A 16,867-nucleotide genomic window follows, 5' to 3' on the forward strand; every position below is an offset into this window, starting at 1 on the left:
AAGAAGTTTCTTTTCCTTTTCCTAAAGTAATTATTAAAGAACAGAAAACTTTTATTCAAAAATTTTAGTCACTAATTTTTCTATAAATATAGATTATATCATTTTGTTATTAACTATTAATCTAAAATTCTTTCATAAAAATCACATGCATCGTTATTAACATTAACGATTAATTTAGTTTTAACTAAACGTCCTGCTAGTAACCAAATGGTTAAAAGTTGTTAGTTTCGTTCTAACTTTAAGCTATTTTTAAATTCAGTTTAAAGATGCATCAATAAAAGTAAGTGACTCAATGTCGGAGAGTCATAAGCATGACTATAGTCAGTTTACGAATATACACATTAAAAATCGACAATCTTTATTTAATCAGTCCAGAGGGGGATACAACTAAGCCTGGGATTTCCAAAACTAAAAGTTAGACTGGCAGCAATTAGGTGACCTTCCTTAAAATGTACAAATATCAAAAATAAAACTGGATACTGTTAATTCAGCTTAACTATCTTCTAAATTCGAATTCGTTTGTAGGTGGTCTATAGCTGGGATGTGCTTGTGTAAATGGGCATGAGAAGAGTTAGTGTACGCTGCTTTTCTTTCGCTGCAAACACAGTTGTCTTACACACAAAACCTCCAGTTATTGTAATGTATCGCACATTTATGATTGAGTAAGAAGTTAGAAAGGCCTGTTCGATTTAGTGTATGAAATTTTGTATCTAATAGCTTTAAATTTATCATCACTGTACTCAACTCTATATATAATTTAGACAGTAATATTAATCTAAATTAAGAAGGATTCTTGACTGTGTAGCAACATATATGTTGATATATACGTATAATATATGTCTGTTGAATTAACTTTTCATTAGTGTAGTTGGTGGCTAATAATTTTAAAACTGCATAAAATAAGAAATAAGACATATAATGACATTTTCGCCTAAATAATTAGGAAATTTTAGGCCAATGATTAGGAAAGATGCTGAATAAATTAAAGATCTTCAATAATAAAATAAATGTCCATGTTTAAAATATTTTCAACATACTTACATAAAATATGTCTTTCATTAGATTTTCTTGATAAATTTTCTTGGTCAGGCACGGTTGTATCGGCTGGTCTTTTATACCTTTTCGTCCTCAAATCTGGACTTCCTTGAGCCTCCCTCGTAGTTGTTACCCCTGGGAAGCGTGGCTTGCGTCTTGTTGATTCCGCCCGTAGTTGAAATTGCTGTTTTGCTGGAACCTCCTCAGCAGGCCTCACATTCTTAGCGGGCGGTACTGGTGTTTTTGTTGAATCTTCGGTTCTGCCTCGTTTGTCTATCTGCGTTACCTTCCTCCGTTTTTGTGCGCCTGGACCTTTTCCGGGCTGGATCCGCTTGGTCGGTGCTTGATCCGTCTGTTTCCTTTTTTGTGTTGGGGGACTCCAGCTGGGCTTTTGAGCTAGCGGAATTCTTTCCTCCCTTCGAGGATCCTGTAATAAAGCCTGTACAATTTGAAAATCATTAAGGTTTTAGTAGTAAGGTTTGATTTGGCCAATATTTGCAACCAGTTGTTGGCCACTTTCGGTTTTTAAATAAAAAGTGACTTTCCGTATTCTCTCAACTATGCATGAGCTTTCAAACCTGTGTCCGAACTTCGCAAACCTGTTTTCGGGTGCGGATGATAATGAGTGTTTCAACTTTGGTACTTTCTGCCTACTTAATATTCCATTTCCCTTTTATTTCTATAATATAACTTTTGTTTCTGCCTTGCTACATTAGAGCTCTTAATTGCTTCAGCGATAATTCTCTGTATGTCTTTTAACTTGAATTCTTCTTGCCTTTGTTGCACAAAGAACAGCTTATCCAAAGGCGTTAGGATTTTATTCCTAAAAATATCTCCTCGGGGTCTTCCGTGTAGTATCGTTCTTTGCTGTTCTCAGGGCAAAACCTAACTCATTGACACAGCTGTTCCAGCGGTCGTGGTAATTCTTAACGTATCCCCTGATAATTTTTTACAATATTTTTATTTAAGCATTCTATAATATTCGATTGTGGTCTATATGGTACCATTTTTAAATGGGGTATGGCAAGTCCTGTGGACAAATTTTTAAATATACTGCTAACAAACTGTTTTCCATTATCTGATGGCTGGCTGCATGGGCGTTTTCGTGGTTTTCCCCATGTGTAACATGTATACGAGCCAGTTCCCTTAGAAAGTCCTCCACGAAGGCACCCCTCCCCTTAGGCAGATAGCCCTCGAGGCTTTGCCATAATCACACACACACACACACACTCCATTATCTGATATTACTTTTAGTGGGGCCCCGTATTTTGAAATATAATTATTTAAAAACGAATCTGCGACTATTTTAGCTGAAGCTCGTTTAAGAGGGACTATTTCTACCTATTTTGACAAATGATCTACAATTATTAACAAATATCTATTTTTATTTATTTTTATTCTAGGATAGGGTCCGAGCAAATCAATGCCAACCATTTCATTTGGGAAAGTGGTCTTCATGTTTTCTAAATACCCGGCCGAGCTGTAATTAACATCATTTATTAATTGGCATAAATTAATTAGCACAGTGCCTCGGCTGTTTTGTGTGTTAACACACAAAACTATTCTTTGTAACTGCGGAAAATAAACCGCTTCTCGGACTCTACACGGTTTTCCGAATTCCAGAGATGACCAGTTATCGGGGAGTCATGCAATTCTTCTAAAATATTTAAACGTAGACTCAGGATCACTGACCGGTATTCCGGATTATCATTTGTTACTTTTGTATAGAATAACAGTTTGTCAATTATTTCGTAATTATGTACCCTATTGCGAATAGCTGTTAAATCTATATGTTCATACTTTTCAGGGTATTCATAATATACTTAAATATCTTTAATTCCAGATCCTTTCTTAATTCTTCAACTATTGATTCATGTGACTCGATAACTTTTGAAGTGAGCATAGCACGCTTAACTGTATTACCCTCCTCATGGGTTTTGATTCTTGAAAGGGCATCGGCAAATAAATTTTCTTTTCCTGACATTTTTTTTTTATAATTAAATTAAATTCTTGTAGTTTTAATGTCCACCGTAGCAGGTGAAGCGATAAATTTTTCCCCGAATACAAGCAACTGACTGTCGCATGATCTGAGTATGCTGTTATCGCAGAACTTCCGAAGTAGACGCTAATAAAATGAACCGCTAATAAAACAGCGAGTATTTCTCGCTCTGTTTCTGAATAGTTCAATTGGCTAGAATCCAGCGTTTTCGACAAGAAAGCTATCGGTTGCTCCTTCTGGGAAAGCACAAATCCAATTGCGTAATCGGACGTATCTGCAGCAATCTCTAGATCTGAGGAGTGGGGACTCCTCAGACTAAATTTGAGGACTTGGGCATTAATTAGGGCATTTTTAAGTTGTTCAAAAACGGTGTTCGCCTCGGCTGTCCAAGAAAATCTAGTTTTCTTTCTTTTCAGCACTACGAGAGGCTCAATATTTTTGGCGAAGTCTTTAATAAACATTCTGGAATAGGAACAAGCCCAAAAACGAAGGTAATTTCTTAGCCATGTTTGGGGGAGGGTAACTTTTAATCTATAATATTTGGAATTAATCTATAATATTAAGATTACTTTTAATCTATAATATTTTGGAATTATCGGTCTCTATGCCTTTATTCGAAATCTTGTACCCAACTCCTTGGCAGCGAATTTGCTTTTTTTTTTTTTTTTTTTTTTTTTTTTTTTTCCATTTATTTTGAAACAGGCCTCCTTAAGCAAAGGAAAATCTTCTCCCAAATGTTTCACGTGTTTATCTATTGTTTCTCTGATGACTATTATATCATCGGGATAAATGATTGTACGTTTAACCAAAACTAGCCTTAAAACTATGTCCATTGCTTTTTGAAAAGTAGCAGGCGCTCCGCTTAAATCAAACGGCATTCTTAAGAAGGCATAGACACCTGACTTTGTAATAAACGCTGTCATTTTAACATCTTCTTGTTTTACGGCGATTTGAAAATAACCAGACGTTAAGTCTAAGGTTGTCATAAACTTAGTCGAATGAGTTTTACTGGTGATTTCATCAATTATTGGCAGACGATAGGTAAGATACTTCGTTATACTGTAAAGTTTGAGATAATCAACTGCAAACCTAGACACGTCCAGCTGCTCGGGCGGTAGCCCTTTTGTCTTTCTGTAAAGGACCACTTGCGTATGGACTGGTGCTTGGCACAATGATTTTACTTTCTAACATTGCTTTTATAAGGTGTTCCAGAATCTGTTCCTTGGCTCTATCATATCGATAAGGTTTCGATCGGACTGGAGGGGCATTGCTTGTACCAATAGCATGATTCACTACTTGGCCGAAGCCGAGTTTATCACTGAACAAAGAGTTAAATTTTCTTATCAGCCTTTCAATCTTTTCTTTCTCTTCAAGTTTCAGGTGGTCCAAGCCCATTTCCGGCATGGACCCTTCTTCTTACGGATGTGAGTAATTGTTTTATGACTAAAAAGTTAACTTTTAACACCTCGTTTTTTATTTGTACATGCAGTGCGGTTTTCCCCAAATATACGCACTGTTTGCCTTCGGTGGCAGTTACTTTTTGTCCTGTAGTTTTAAATAGTCTATAACGACGAAAATGTTTTTTAAAGAAATTTTCTGAACGAAATGGACACTGAGCCCTGGTGTCCAGGAGGGCAGTGGTTTGTATATTATTTACAAGAATATGTATCTCCGGCATGGCCAGATTTTGCACTAGCACTGTATTTAGACGTATTTCGGAGGGGCTTTTCTTTCCACTCGGTGACCTTTCCCCCTTCTCGATCATCAGTTTTCGTTTAAATTCTGGTTCCTCGCCCCCTCTTTTCGCTGATTTTTGTATCCGCGCTTTTGTTATTGGAATTTGCACCTTTTCCCGTCTGCCGATACGCATTCTGCTGAACTTGTGGTTTCGTTTCAGGAGGAAACCTTGAATATTGGCCAAACTGGTTCACACGCGCTTTCTTCAAGTTTCTTCTGCTTTCGAACTTCACCGCGAGCTGGAATAGAACTTCCAATATTTGCGGGTTAAGGACTTCGAAGAAATCTTGAGCTGACAATAGACGCGGTAGAATTACCTCGATAAGTTCACTATCGGGCTCTTCCCGTTTAATAAATTGAATATTTGGATTTTTCTTAGAATGAACTCCGTCAAATCCTCGAAACTATTTTGACATTTGCTAAACAATTCCCACTCTAGTTTCGCACGGTCCTTAACAACTGGAAATGATTTTGATAATGCAGACTTGAAGTTTTCCCAGCTGTGCGATTCTGAACCTGTTTGCCCCAACAAGAAATTTTCAATTCCTTTATACCAGCTGAAGACTTGCCCTTTTGGGGCTGTAGTAGCGATGGTCACTTTCTGCAGCTGGTTCACAGGATGCAAAGTGAAATGCATGTCTAATTGCTCCAGGAAGGTCATCATTGAGCCTTTGCCGTCAAATGTTGCAGATGGCTTCATAGCAGCACGCATCGTTTCCATTATGAGTCCAAATCCTTCCATTGGATTCTCGGCCGTCTGAGGGACCTGAAAGGTCAGAGGGGTGAACGTAAACTTCCCGGACTCTAACGCTGAAAACTTTTTGGGCGCCAATTGTAGGATTCTCCACTGTGTAATTCTAAGTTACAGTTAAAAGTGAAGAATCTTAAGAACTAGTAAGCGAATAATCGCTTGAGTTCGTGAGATAATAAGTATGACTTGGGAAGGGTTTAAAGAATTATTCAAATAAAATTTAACAGAACTCCGTTTTGGAATTTTGTTAAACTAAACTATGAACTTAAGATACTAAGAATAAAACTAAGCTAATCTTAACTAAAGAGATATAGCCAAAGCTATAAAGATTCTAACAGAGTTGGCCCCTTAACTTTCGTTAATTGACTGCGAAGCTATCAAGGGCTTAAAGTACGGCCAATAGTAATAATAGCTTACGAAAGAGTAGCCTAAAACGGCAGACACGTGCAGCCAGAATATCTGGTATCTCTCTCACTAAGACAGTAGAACTTTGCGTTAAATACCGCTCTTCCTCATTAGCATTCAGACGTGATTCTAAAACTACGTTCCTGCTTGAAGTGGTAAGTTGAAATTAAGAATCGATAGGAAAGGAAGTTTAAATCAAAATTTAACTGTTAATAAAATTAGCATAATCCTTACAAGTTGTACGTAAAATATTATAAAATCGTAAGAATTATCGCTTTTCTCCATGTCTGCTGTCGTGTGTAAATGGTTAATGTTTCATGTTTCTGACTAGTGCTGTAAGATGCATAGCTTGAAGCCCGTGAAGGACAAAGTTGACTTTTCACGTTTGATCTAAAGATTTCTACAAATTTTACAGACTATTGTTACTATTTACATACGAAGATTTGAATTCATTCAATTCTTCGTATTTGGTTATCTAGTTATGAATATCTAACCGTGTCTGCTGCATATTCATGAACAAAATTTAAAGCGAAATGTATTGCAAATAGCGTGGAGAAAATGATCTTTTAATCTTTAAAAATAATTTAATACGAGCAACAACATTCAATTGTATGTATGTTTTGTTAATAATTGCTTATACACAACACACGCAAGCCACCAACACTAAATACGCCTTTGTATAACAGTTTTTATTACTGTTGATCTAAATCGATTATTCATTTTATTCCAAATACAGGCTAAACGAAATAATGTTCCCTTTGCGCATTTGCACAGAGTTTGAATTTGTTTTTCTGCTATTGCCAATATCTTCCTAAAATTTCTTCCACTGTGATTTGTCGAGGGACATGAATAAAAGAAACGTCTGGAATCACCAATGAATCCGTATTAGCATAAATCATTTTCTCAAAGAGTAACGTTTTAAAGATTGACTGAAAGATTTCGAGAATAAGGAGTGTTCTTTCAAATCTTTGTTGCATAAGCAAGCGTTTGCATGACTCAATTCAAAAGTTTTTTAAATTCTTCGAAATCTGTAAATAACAAAGATCCGCTTAACGCATTCTACTGCATCTGAATTTCACGCCGTTGTGAAACAGTAATATAATATATGAATTTCTAATATGATTTCTACAATTAAAATTTAAAAGTAATCGCATTTTATCCGTGTTGATGCCTTTGAATCGTCATAGAATGTTTATGCAAATTTAATGGACAGATCAATATTATCCAAACTTTCGAGAAGAGCATGTAATGAAACTGTTCAAAAACTTAATTGCTTCTCAGCCAGTTTTGTGCTCAGCAAAAGTTGCCCAAACATCAATTGTGCGTTTTCAAATCTTGCTTTTGGTGAGTGTAATGTATTGTATTGAGCAAAGATTTCTTATTTGAAAGCACGAACATTTAAAATTTATCTGCCCTAAAGTCTTCTATACAATCTGGTGAGAGACGATAAGGATAAAAGATACGAGGACACCATTTCATAGGTTACTCTTCGTTAAAACAAGAATAGATATCGACTCAATAATATAAAATTAAGAAGAAGTGACACTGCCCCTAATGGCTTTAAGAACGGTGACACGAAATCTGTGTCGCATTGTTCTACTCACATTCGGGGGTCACTGTGCTTATTATGATACAAAAAGCTTGGATTTAAAAATAGCATAAAATGTTTCATCAGAATATAGTCCAAAATATAAATATGTGGAAACTTTTATTATATATGCAAATATTTATTATAAAATCAAAATTAATAGCATATTAATTGTATTTTCTACACATTTGCTTTTCCTATTAAACCATTATCAATACTGTTATAATAATGATCATCTTCTGAGGTTTTACATCTTTTAATTTAAACAGATCTTAGAGTATAAATGAGCGTTCTTGTACTAAGAATATCAACCACAGCTCCTGTTATGCTATTAAAGAAAAAGTCAAATTCAATTAAAAACGTAGACTATAAGTCAAAGGCTACAAAATTTACCTTAACACTGGGACTAACAGTCAAAGACTACAGTGTCACTTCTTCTTAATTTTATATTATTGAGTCGATATCTATCCTTGTTTTAACGAAGAGTAACCTATGAAATGGTGTCCTCGTATCTTTTATCCTTATCGTCTCTCACCAGATTGTATAGAAGACTTTAGGGCAGATAAATTTTAAATGTTCGTGCTTTCAAATAAGAAATCTTTGCTCAATACAATACTGTCAAAGACTAGCTAGCTCAATAATTCTACTGGCATATAAAATTCAAGTGTCGACTGCGATATAATGACAACTTAACAGAGTCAAAGAGAGAGCAATCAACACTTAACTGAATAATTACAGCTTAAAAGAGCTGGCAGGAACTAAAGGTAGCATGCAAGCACAGGATGGTAACACACGCTTTATTTTAAACTCCAGAAACCTCAGTCTACATACTAGCTAACTCATTTACATTCTGGTAAGTAAAACGGAAATGATAAGGCATAAAAAAGATCTAAATCATAAAACCCCGGTTAATTTAAAAAATAATAACCGTACAGTCTGCTATGACAAAATAATTATTAATTCACACACTAAGCCATTGACCTAATGTGACGCTAAGTCAATGACTTAATGTTAACATACTAAGTCATTGACCTAGTGTGTTAACGCTTCTCGCAGCAAATGACACATTTAGCGGTACTTCAAGATTCGTCGCAAAGCAACTGAATATATGTAATCTAAACTGATACTTTCACTTGTCCTTCTACTATTTCTCCCTGCAATTTAAACAGGTGAATTGGCCGCGTATCACCTAAATGTGAGGACACACCACCTTCTCAGAGGGAAACTTATGTTCAGTGCATAGAACCTAAAAGGGATTTTTGCGGTATTGTCTAGTGACTTCTTTCACCAGTCACTGTCTAATGACTGCTTTCACAACTAAAAAGGACTGCATTCACCAGTCATATCTAATGACTTATTTCACAACTAATAATAATTACTTTCATCAGTCACTGTCTAATGATTGCTCTCAGTAACCGAGTAAAAATGATTGGTTGGTTTATGTGATTACAACAAAGCCTTGAGGTCCATCTGTATAAAGGGAGGGATGCCTTCGTGGAGGACTTTCGAAGGGACACTGACTCGTATACAAGTTACACATGGGGAAAACCGCGAAACTGTACTGCCTAATCATACTTCAGGGCAGTGAAGTTAAACAGACGTTGTTGAACTTGAGACAGTTCAAGTGCCCGAAGTAAGAACAGGAAGGTATGTAAACAGACATTTAATTGGGGGAAATTTTGTGTAGTTAATATAAACTAGGGTTTCTGGATCCTGATGCGTACTTGTATATATAAAAACAATCTACTATTTCTCTCTAAAGTTCCTAAAGTCATTTATTGTGCTTGTTGTGTCTCTTCGAAACAAAAAATTAAAAAATAAATTTCAGATAATAAAGAAGATTGCATAACAGTATAATGCTGTTTTTCTTAAAAATCAGTTGCAGCAATTATATGCGCATTTATATTTTCGTCGCTGATTCACACAGTACTGAGGAATGAAATGCATTGCCTTAAATGTAGCATTATTTTCATAATCCATGCGCATTATGTAGTTGTTTATTAATTTATGTAAACCAAGACTAGTGCGTTTTAGCTATACCTGCTGGATGGAAGTAACGAGAGTTATTTTTTAAAGTTTCTGTGCATGACATATAAGTTTTTTCCTTCTGATTTCGTACAGGAAAAACAAATTCCTCTAGTCCCGGAGGAATGTTATATAGAGATCTGACTTTAGGCTGTATTTTAAATCTTCTTCCATTCCATGATAGTATGCATCAGTAATTGGGATATGAGTGTACAATTTAATAACGCCAGTAGAAATACAAACAAATCGTGAATAATGATATCAATTCGATTTCTGTGCCAGCTATAGAGAGGTTGAATACATTCTGCTGCCTTAATTAGTAAAGTGAGCCGCAGTGGCTGCTTAGAAAAACCGATATTGCTTTGAAATAATAGGCGTCTTGCCGGAAAGCCTAGAATTCAAAGTTTTAAAATATTGCAAACAAATTTGTTGTAGGAGCTCAGTGATGCCAGACGCTTCAAAAATTGGCATAACTTGAAATATGACGAACTTCTTTTTGTTTAAATGGTCTTTGGACTGTTCAGGGAACAAAATTGTAGAGAGACTGTCTACTAGGCTATTATTTTTTAAAAGATTCCTGCCGGTATGACTTTTGAAAGTCATTGATATGCTTGTGTCTCTTCTCTCATGGCAAAACTGAAGAAAGGTGCGGTGCATAAATTTAATTTTTGCTTGGCTATGATTGATTTGTGAAATTTATGGGGTAACTGGAACAATTAAGTTCAAGTGAGGCGTAGTTTCATCAGAAGATGATTTTTAATTAATAATTAAACCAGGGATTGAATAAGAAGGATACTGTAAAAAAGTGTTTTGTTTGGTTTGATGAGAAAAGCAAAAGATGCAGCGGCGAAAACAGAGCGAGAATGAAGAAGATATTCTGACAAATGGGTATTCTGAAGTGTTTAGCAAAATTAAAAAGAAACAAAAAAAGGAAGAAAGAAGTGTAAATGCTAACTGATAGAAATGTGTGTCGGAACATAAGACATATACCAGGGAAGTGATGTAATGATTCTGAAGAGAAATCTAAGGAATATATCCATTAGCCTCGTAAATGATGATCAGCTCTCAACCGAATTATTTAGTGAAGGACTTGAACATGTAAAGCCATGGTAACAATGGAAGGATTATCTGTGCTGTGTTCTTATTAAGATATGCGTAACGTAACGAAACATAGATTGCATTAACCCTTGAATAAATATCGACAAAAAGTCTGTTCGAAACATTTATTTAGTAAGGGAAAAAAGAACGCTATCGAGCAAATTCCAGACCAGGTGACTTAGAATATTATCTTCCGTTTATTACGGTTATGCGACGATCCGTATGCAGTGTTTCTATCTACGACTTGTTGGGAGCAGCTAAATACTGAATTTATGACTAAGTGAACGATGATCAACCAAAATGGTGTTCGAGACTGATAAATGGTAAGTGATGACGAAGAAGGACGTGAGCGTGAAAATTCCTGTCCTTATATGGTGTAAAGTCTCGGCTTCTGACTAGGATGATTATCTGATAATTCGTGTGATGTATTCACTGGCTATCAGTGCAGACCTTTCTCTCGACAGGGATTGCGAATTAAGACCATGAATTTATGCGTGACCTGTTGAATTCTGCTGATTAAGTACCGTTTACCCATTCCTAGTATGCAGAGAGGAGAAGCAAATCTCCATTTTTGAATATCAATAATGGTGCTTAGTTCCAAAATTAGGTAAGTTATTATGAAATGTGATGTAAACTTGGAATTTAGAGAAACCTTAAAATTGAGTTAAAGAAATAAATATGTATGTCTGTAATTATAGAAATATATATGTAAGCATGTTGCAATATAAATAATTCTAAATTACTTTGTTTGTGGAAGCTGGGTTAATTGTTTGCGGTTGTACTTGATTACTGAATTGTTTATTTGGAATGTGGTAGTGCTGAGGGTAAGTTAATTATGATATCAGTTGAAAACAAAAATTTGCTATTGGCATATGACTTTGATAAAAATAAAACTTTATTTTGAATCTCCAAAGCATTACTATTCTAACTATCATAAAAGTTGTTCTCTTAGTAATTTTCAATTTTTTTTCAAATTTTTTGCGTAGCAAGTAAGAACACTTGCTACATAATATTCACATACTAAAACAATATAACTCAATACTTTATTTTTCCTTCACACAACGTATTCATCCTAAAAATAAAAACTTTCTCCAGAGACGTTCTTATTGCGTTAAACTTTGTCACAGTATTAGGAACATATGGAATGATGACACTCCAGGAAGAATGACGCAACTAACTTTTACACACATTAAATCATTTGTATTCTTTCGCATTTTTATTTCCAAGTTCTTCGCTATTTAATTGGAAACATTTTCCATGTAAGTAAGCTTGTCTCTGATTATGTAAATTAAAATTCACTAAGATATTTCTGTACACTGCTAGTGTACAAATAAATGCTTATTATCATTAATTCTCAGCTGATTATAACGAAAGTAGGCGAAGGTTGTGGTTAGATTGATTACGTTACAACAGATATATTATGGCTAATTGAGAGTCTGCAGACAGCAAATGGCCCATGACGTTGTTGTTTGCGACATGTGACTAAGTTAACAAAACTTACAATTGTCGATAGAATTTCTGAATATGGGCATAACATGTTGTGTAGCTCACTGCTCCAAAATACAGCTTAAACTGGCCATCCAGCGGACAGAAACTGGTAGCCACTATTACAAAACAATGCAAGAGAAACGTGTTCTTATCTCCATCTTTCCAACGTCGCTCATCATTTAAACAAAAACAGCATGTGAAACCCTTCTTGAAAACAGTTTGCTTTCTTTCATGAATTGAATACGACGAGATCAACTCTTCATCTTATATATTACCAAAGATGAATGGGTGCGCCGCAGATGGAAATCAGCTGATCTATGTGCATGTCTGAAGAGTGTTAAGTCTTGTCAGTTTATATATATATACAGTATGTATTCACTGTACTATTTGGGATAATATTTGGGATGTAAATTGATAAAAGCATCCAAATGATTTTATCAAGGTATTTTCATCTGAAAAAATTGTTACTGCTTGGAGTTGAAACAAATGTTCAATAGTTTTGTTTAACTTCTAGCTCCTCTGGTATATTTATTTAAAAAATGTATACGAAGTGTTAACACACAAAAATACTGATACAGTACCTGAAAATATTGAAAAATATCCAAATTTATAATTTAATGGTACTTACGTATTAACGGCACCGCAGCTGCAGATTTGGCGGTTTTTATATGCCACCAATCTACACATAAAATTTGTGCAACAAATTATAAATTAAAACGCTTTATTTAAAATCAAAATACTTTATTTAAAATCAAAGTAGTCAATCGGATTTCGGTGGAAAATGGGCCGTCAAAACAGTCCCTATTTTTGTTTGCCCTGATGCTGACGCCATATAAACTCTGCTAAATAAGATTCTAAATGATATCTCGCTGTCCCCCTATGTCTCTTGTCCCCCATTTAGCACTGCCTCACATTCTCTCAACTGTTTGTGTTTGAAATCCTGTATCAAGATCAATAAAATTGTATTTATGATTAACTTTAACATGTACTCTTCTATTTGTTTGTCTTTTCTAAGTCCCACTTGCTGATCACACTGTCTTAAATTACATTTCCGAAACGTACGCTTACCAAAATAAAGTTTCATATCATACGAATTGGTACATTTTCGTTTTTTTGGTAAAATATTTCTCTTTTGAAAAAATAAAATTGCATCTTCTTCTGTGTTTGGCAAATCCCTAGGACGCATTTTCATAGCACTAAAAAATGGCGAAGAAAAAGGAAGGGTGAAAAGCAAAAAAATATCAACGAACGTTTGCGTATAATGTGTACTCTGGACTAAATGAAATAATATTTGATTTGCCATTTATTACGAAAAGTCTAAATATTTTATTTCAGTTCCTCCTATGGTTTGGATCCCTAATCAGCTTATCGGAGCACCACTGGGAAGTGATATAACACTTGACTGCAACCTTGAACTTCATCCTCGAGCTGTCACTTTCTGGACTAAAGAACATGTCCACATAGTTTCATCTGGAACTAAATTTGATAGTTTAGATATTGTGTCCGGGAGTTATAAAGTTCAGATGAAGCTGATAATTCATAACTTGAACCCAGAAGATTTTGGAGCATACACGTGCGTGGCCAAAAATTCCTTAGGAGAAACGAAAGGCACTATACGCTTGTATGGTAAGTTAACGAGTTTTCTTTCGTTTTCATCTTATGCGTTAATTCTTTATCTACCACAAGTTTGTTGAAAATAGATCAACAGAAATATCGCAGAGTTTTAAAACTTTAATGTACAAAATGTACAAAACAACTTCTCATATTGATTATGTTACCAAGCTAGTTTATTTTTGTACCATGATATAACTAATTTATTTAGCTAACTTTTGGCATTTGTAATATACTGTCACTTTAATAGTATTTTTATTTATCTACAACACATTGCTTAGTGTTTCCTGTGCGCACTAGAATATTTAGTTGGGAAAAAAGTAAAATTGATTTTCTTTCAATTTTAGGTTAGTATTGATTTTCTTATGCTAATTCGAAAATGAATAATGTTTCTCAATAATTATCTCAGAAAATCCCATATGATTTGGTTTGGTTTATTACGGCAAATCACACTAGGGCTATTTGCCTAAGGGAAAGGATGGCTTCATGGAAGACCGTTCGCCTGAATTCAAGCCAGGTCAGAACTACCAATGTTCCACGATTTTACAACTCGGCAGCTAAAATTTTCGTTAATTTATCAAGAGCTGGAGAAATTTAGATTTGTCAGCCCTTAAATTGGTTTAATACAAATATGCAGTTTTATTTCGATTTTGATGAAATTTAGCAATCTTGCAATCTTGCAAATCTTGAAAAAAATTATTGAGCATTAAAACAAGAGAAAGGTCACCGTTTACGTAATATTTTAAAAACCACGGATTCCACTCTCAGGGCGTTTATATTCGAAGGTTGCGGTTACTCGACCCATCTTAGGTTTAAATATCCATTGTTGCCTTCCCGCTATCATTCGAAATCAAACATTTTGTGCCAGAAATTTACAAAAAATAAATATTGATACTTCTACACAGTTTTAATGTTGAAATCATGTCACCCATCTCAGGTTCACATCACCGTTTTACCACTCCCGCTATCAGCTCTGAAGCAGATGCATATTATTTAAACATACATTAAGTAAGATAGTGATTTACATATAGATGTATCTAAGTTTTAAGAGTAGATATTTTTGTATGCAAATTCTTTTTTTTTTCATATTTTCATGTTTCGCTTTTTTGGAATATATCCGCTTTTAAACATTAGGATTAAAATAAATTTAAATACCTAGAAGATGTAACTTACTATGATCATAAATATCCCATGTTTGTGTTATTTTAAATTCTCACAATTTTAAATTTAAATTTATATTAACAGGCAAATTGTGCTAGTCGTTGAAATGTACATATGTATATATATAGAGAGAGAGCGAGTGTTTCAGCAGTTCGATTACGAACTTTTAGGAAAGATAGAGTACATCTAGAGAAGGGAAAATCACACAGCAAGCATAGTCGGAAACGCTTTCTTGGCACGGTAGTGAAGATACAAAATACAAGAAAGGATGAACACTAACAGGGTGAGAAAACATGCTTATTATGCTCAGTGCAGCTAAAATGTTGGTTAAATGTTGGTTAATAATGTTTCTCAATAATTAGCTCAGAAAATCCCATATGATTTGGTTTGGTTTATTACGGCAAATCCCACTAGGGCTATTTGCCTAAGGGAAAGGAAGACCGTTCGCCTGAATTCAAGCCAGGTCAGAACTACCAATGTTCCACGATTTTACAACTCGGCAGCTAAAATTTTCATTAATTTATCAAGAGCTGTAGAAATTTAAATTTGTCAGCCCTTAAATTGGTTTAATACAAATATGCAGTTTTATTCCGATTTTGATGAAATTTAGCAATCTTGCAATCTTGCAAATCTTGAAAAAAATTATTGAGCATTGAAACAAGAGAAAGGTCACCGTTTACGTAATATTTTTTAAAAAAAGTTAAAAGTTAAATTTTTGCATATCCTTGATTTTTACATTAACAGCCTTGATATTCGTCTCCACCTGAACACAACATATGCTTAACATTGGATCAGCAGAGGTGGTCTGATTCATTGGTCAGCAAGATCGCTACACCTCATTTGCATTACTAAAACACCTGTAAGAAACACCTCATTGCTGAAACACCTGTAGGAGGTAGATATAGATATAGGTATGGATGGATAGATAGATAGATGTAAATATAGATTTGGATTAGATTGATAGATAGATAGATATAAATATAGATTTGGATAGATTGATAGATAGATAGATATAAATATAGATTTGGATAGATTGATAGATAGATAGATATAAATATAGATTTGGATAGATTGATAGATAGATAGATGGATATAGATATGGACAGATAAATAACAGATATGTGGTAATGCGTAAAGTTTCTGGACATTGAAATATCATCATAATACGACAAATATTTTATTAAACATTTTGCTCGATGCATTTTATACTTGCACCGCACTTTTCAAAGTATTTTGATAATTTTACGCTTTTGGAAATGAAAATATTTTTCAATACCATTTTAATAGACATTTAAAGATTTAATTAAATTTTATGCTATCTAATATTTCTGTCAAGGATAAAGATCAGCAGTAAAAAGATATTTAATTCTTTGTTAATTCTTAAGTATTCTATATCTTCCTTAAGTTGTTTTTCCAACTTTAACAGACTGGATCTTGTACGATTTCGCTTTCATTTCTGCGCTAAATGTACAAGAGAATTTCTTGAAGTAAAAGCAAGTTTCAGACGTCTGTCACATATTTCTCTAAGTTCTCTGAATTACGTCAGAAACTTCGAGGCGTAACAGCAGATAACAGCAGTTGCAAGTGAGGTTTAATTGCTGCAATCAATAACGTTCCAGGAACGTGTTTGATATACTGCTGAAGAAGTGCGCTGAATTGGAATGGAGAAGTTTTAAAAGTGTCATATTTTTGAACTCTTGTGTTTCTGCAGATTGTAGCTTAAAAGTTTGCCTATGAAAACATTTTTATATGGAATGCTGTTACCTTCTTTGATAGTTTCTGTTATCTAAATTACACTTCGTCAGAACATTTAGCCATTTAAATACATCGAATATTTAATATCATTCAAATAGAACACATATCTAAATTTAGATTATAAACTTTACATTTAAAAGCACATGTCCAAGAACAGTGTATTCAAATAAAATAACTTGCTGATATAAATTAATAATGTATAAGAATGGACATT

At 34.3% G+C, this 16,867-nt stretch overlaps 1 protein-coding gene across 2 annotated transcripts in view; it reads left to right on the top strand.

Moving 5' to 3' along the window:
- LOC118186575 (protein amalgam-like) overlaps window positions 1-16,867 on the top strand; it is a 231,876-nt gene that overhangs the window by 174,339 nt on the left and 40,670 nt on the right. For both annotated transcript variants that reach the window (XM_035356680.2, XM_035356681.2), the window contains exon 6: window positions 13,462-13,752. In XM_035356680.2, coding sequence (XP_035212571.1) covers window positions 13,462-13,752 — 291 coding nt within the window. The remainder of the gene's footprint in view (window positions 1-13,461; window positions 13,753-16,867) is intronic.

The sequence above is a fragment of the Stegodyphus dumicola genome, chromosome 6, assembly GCF_044657685.1.
Source record: "Stegodyphus dumicola isolate Sdum_Otavi_A_Nest chromosome 6, ASM4465768v1".
Lineage (NCBI taxonomy): Eukaryota > Metazoa > Arthropoda > Arachnida > Araneae > Eresidae > Stegodyphus > Stegodyphus dumicola.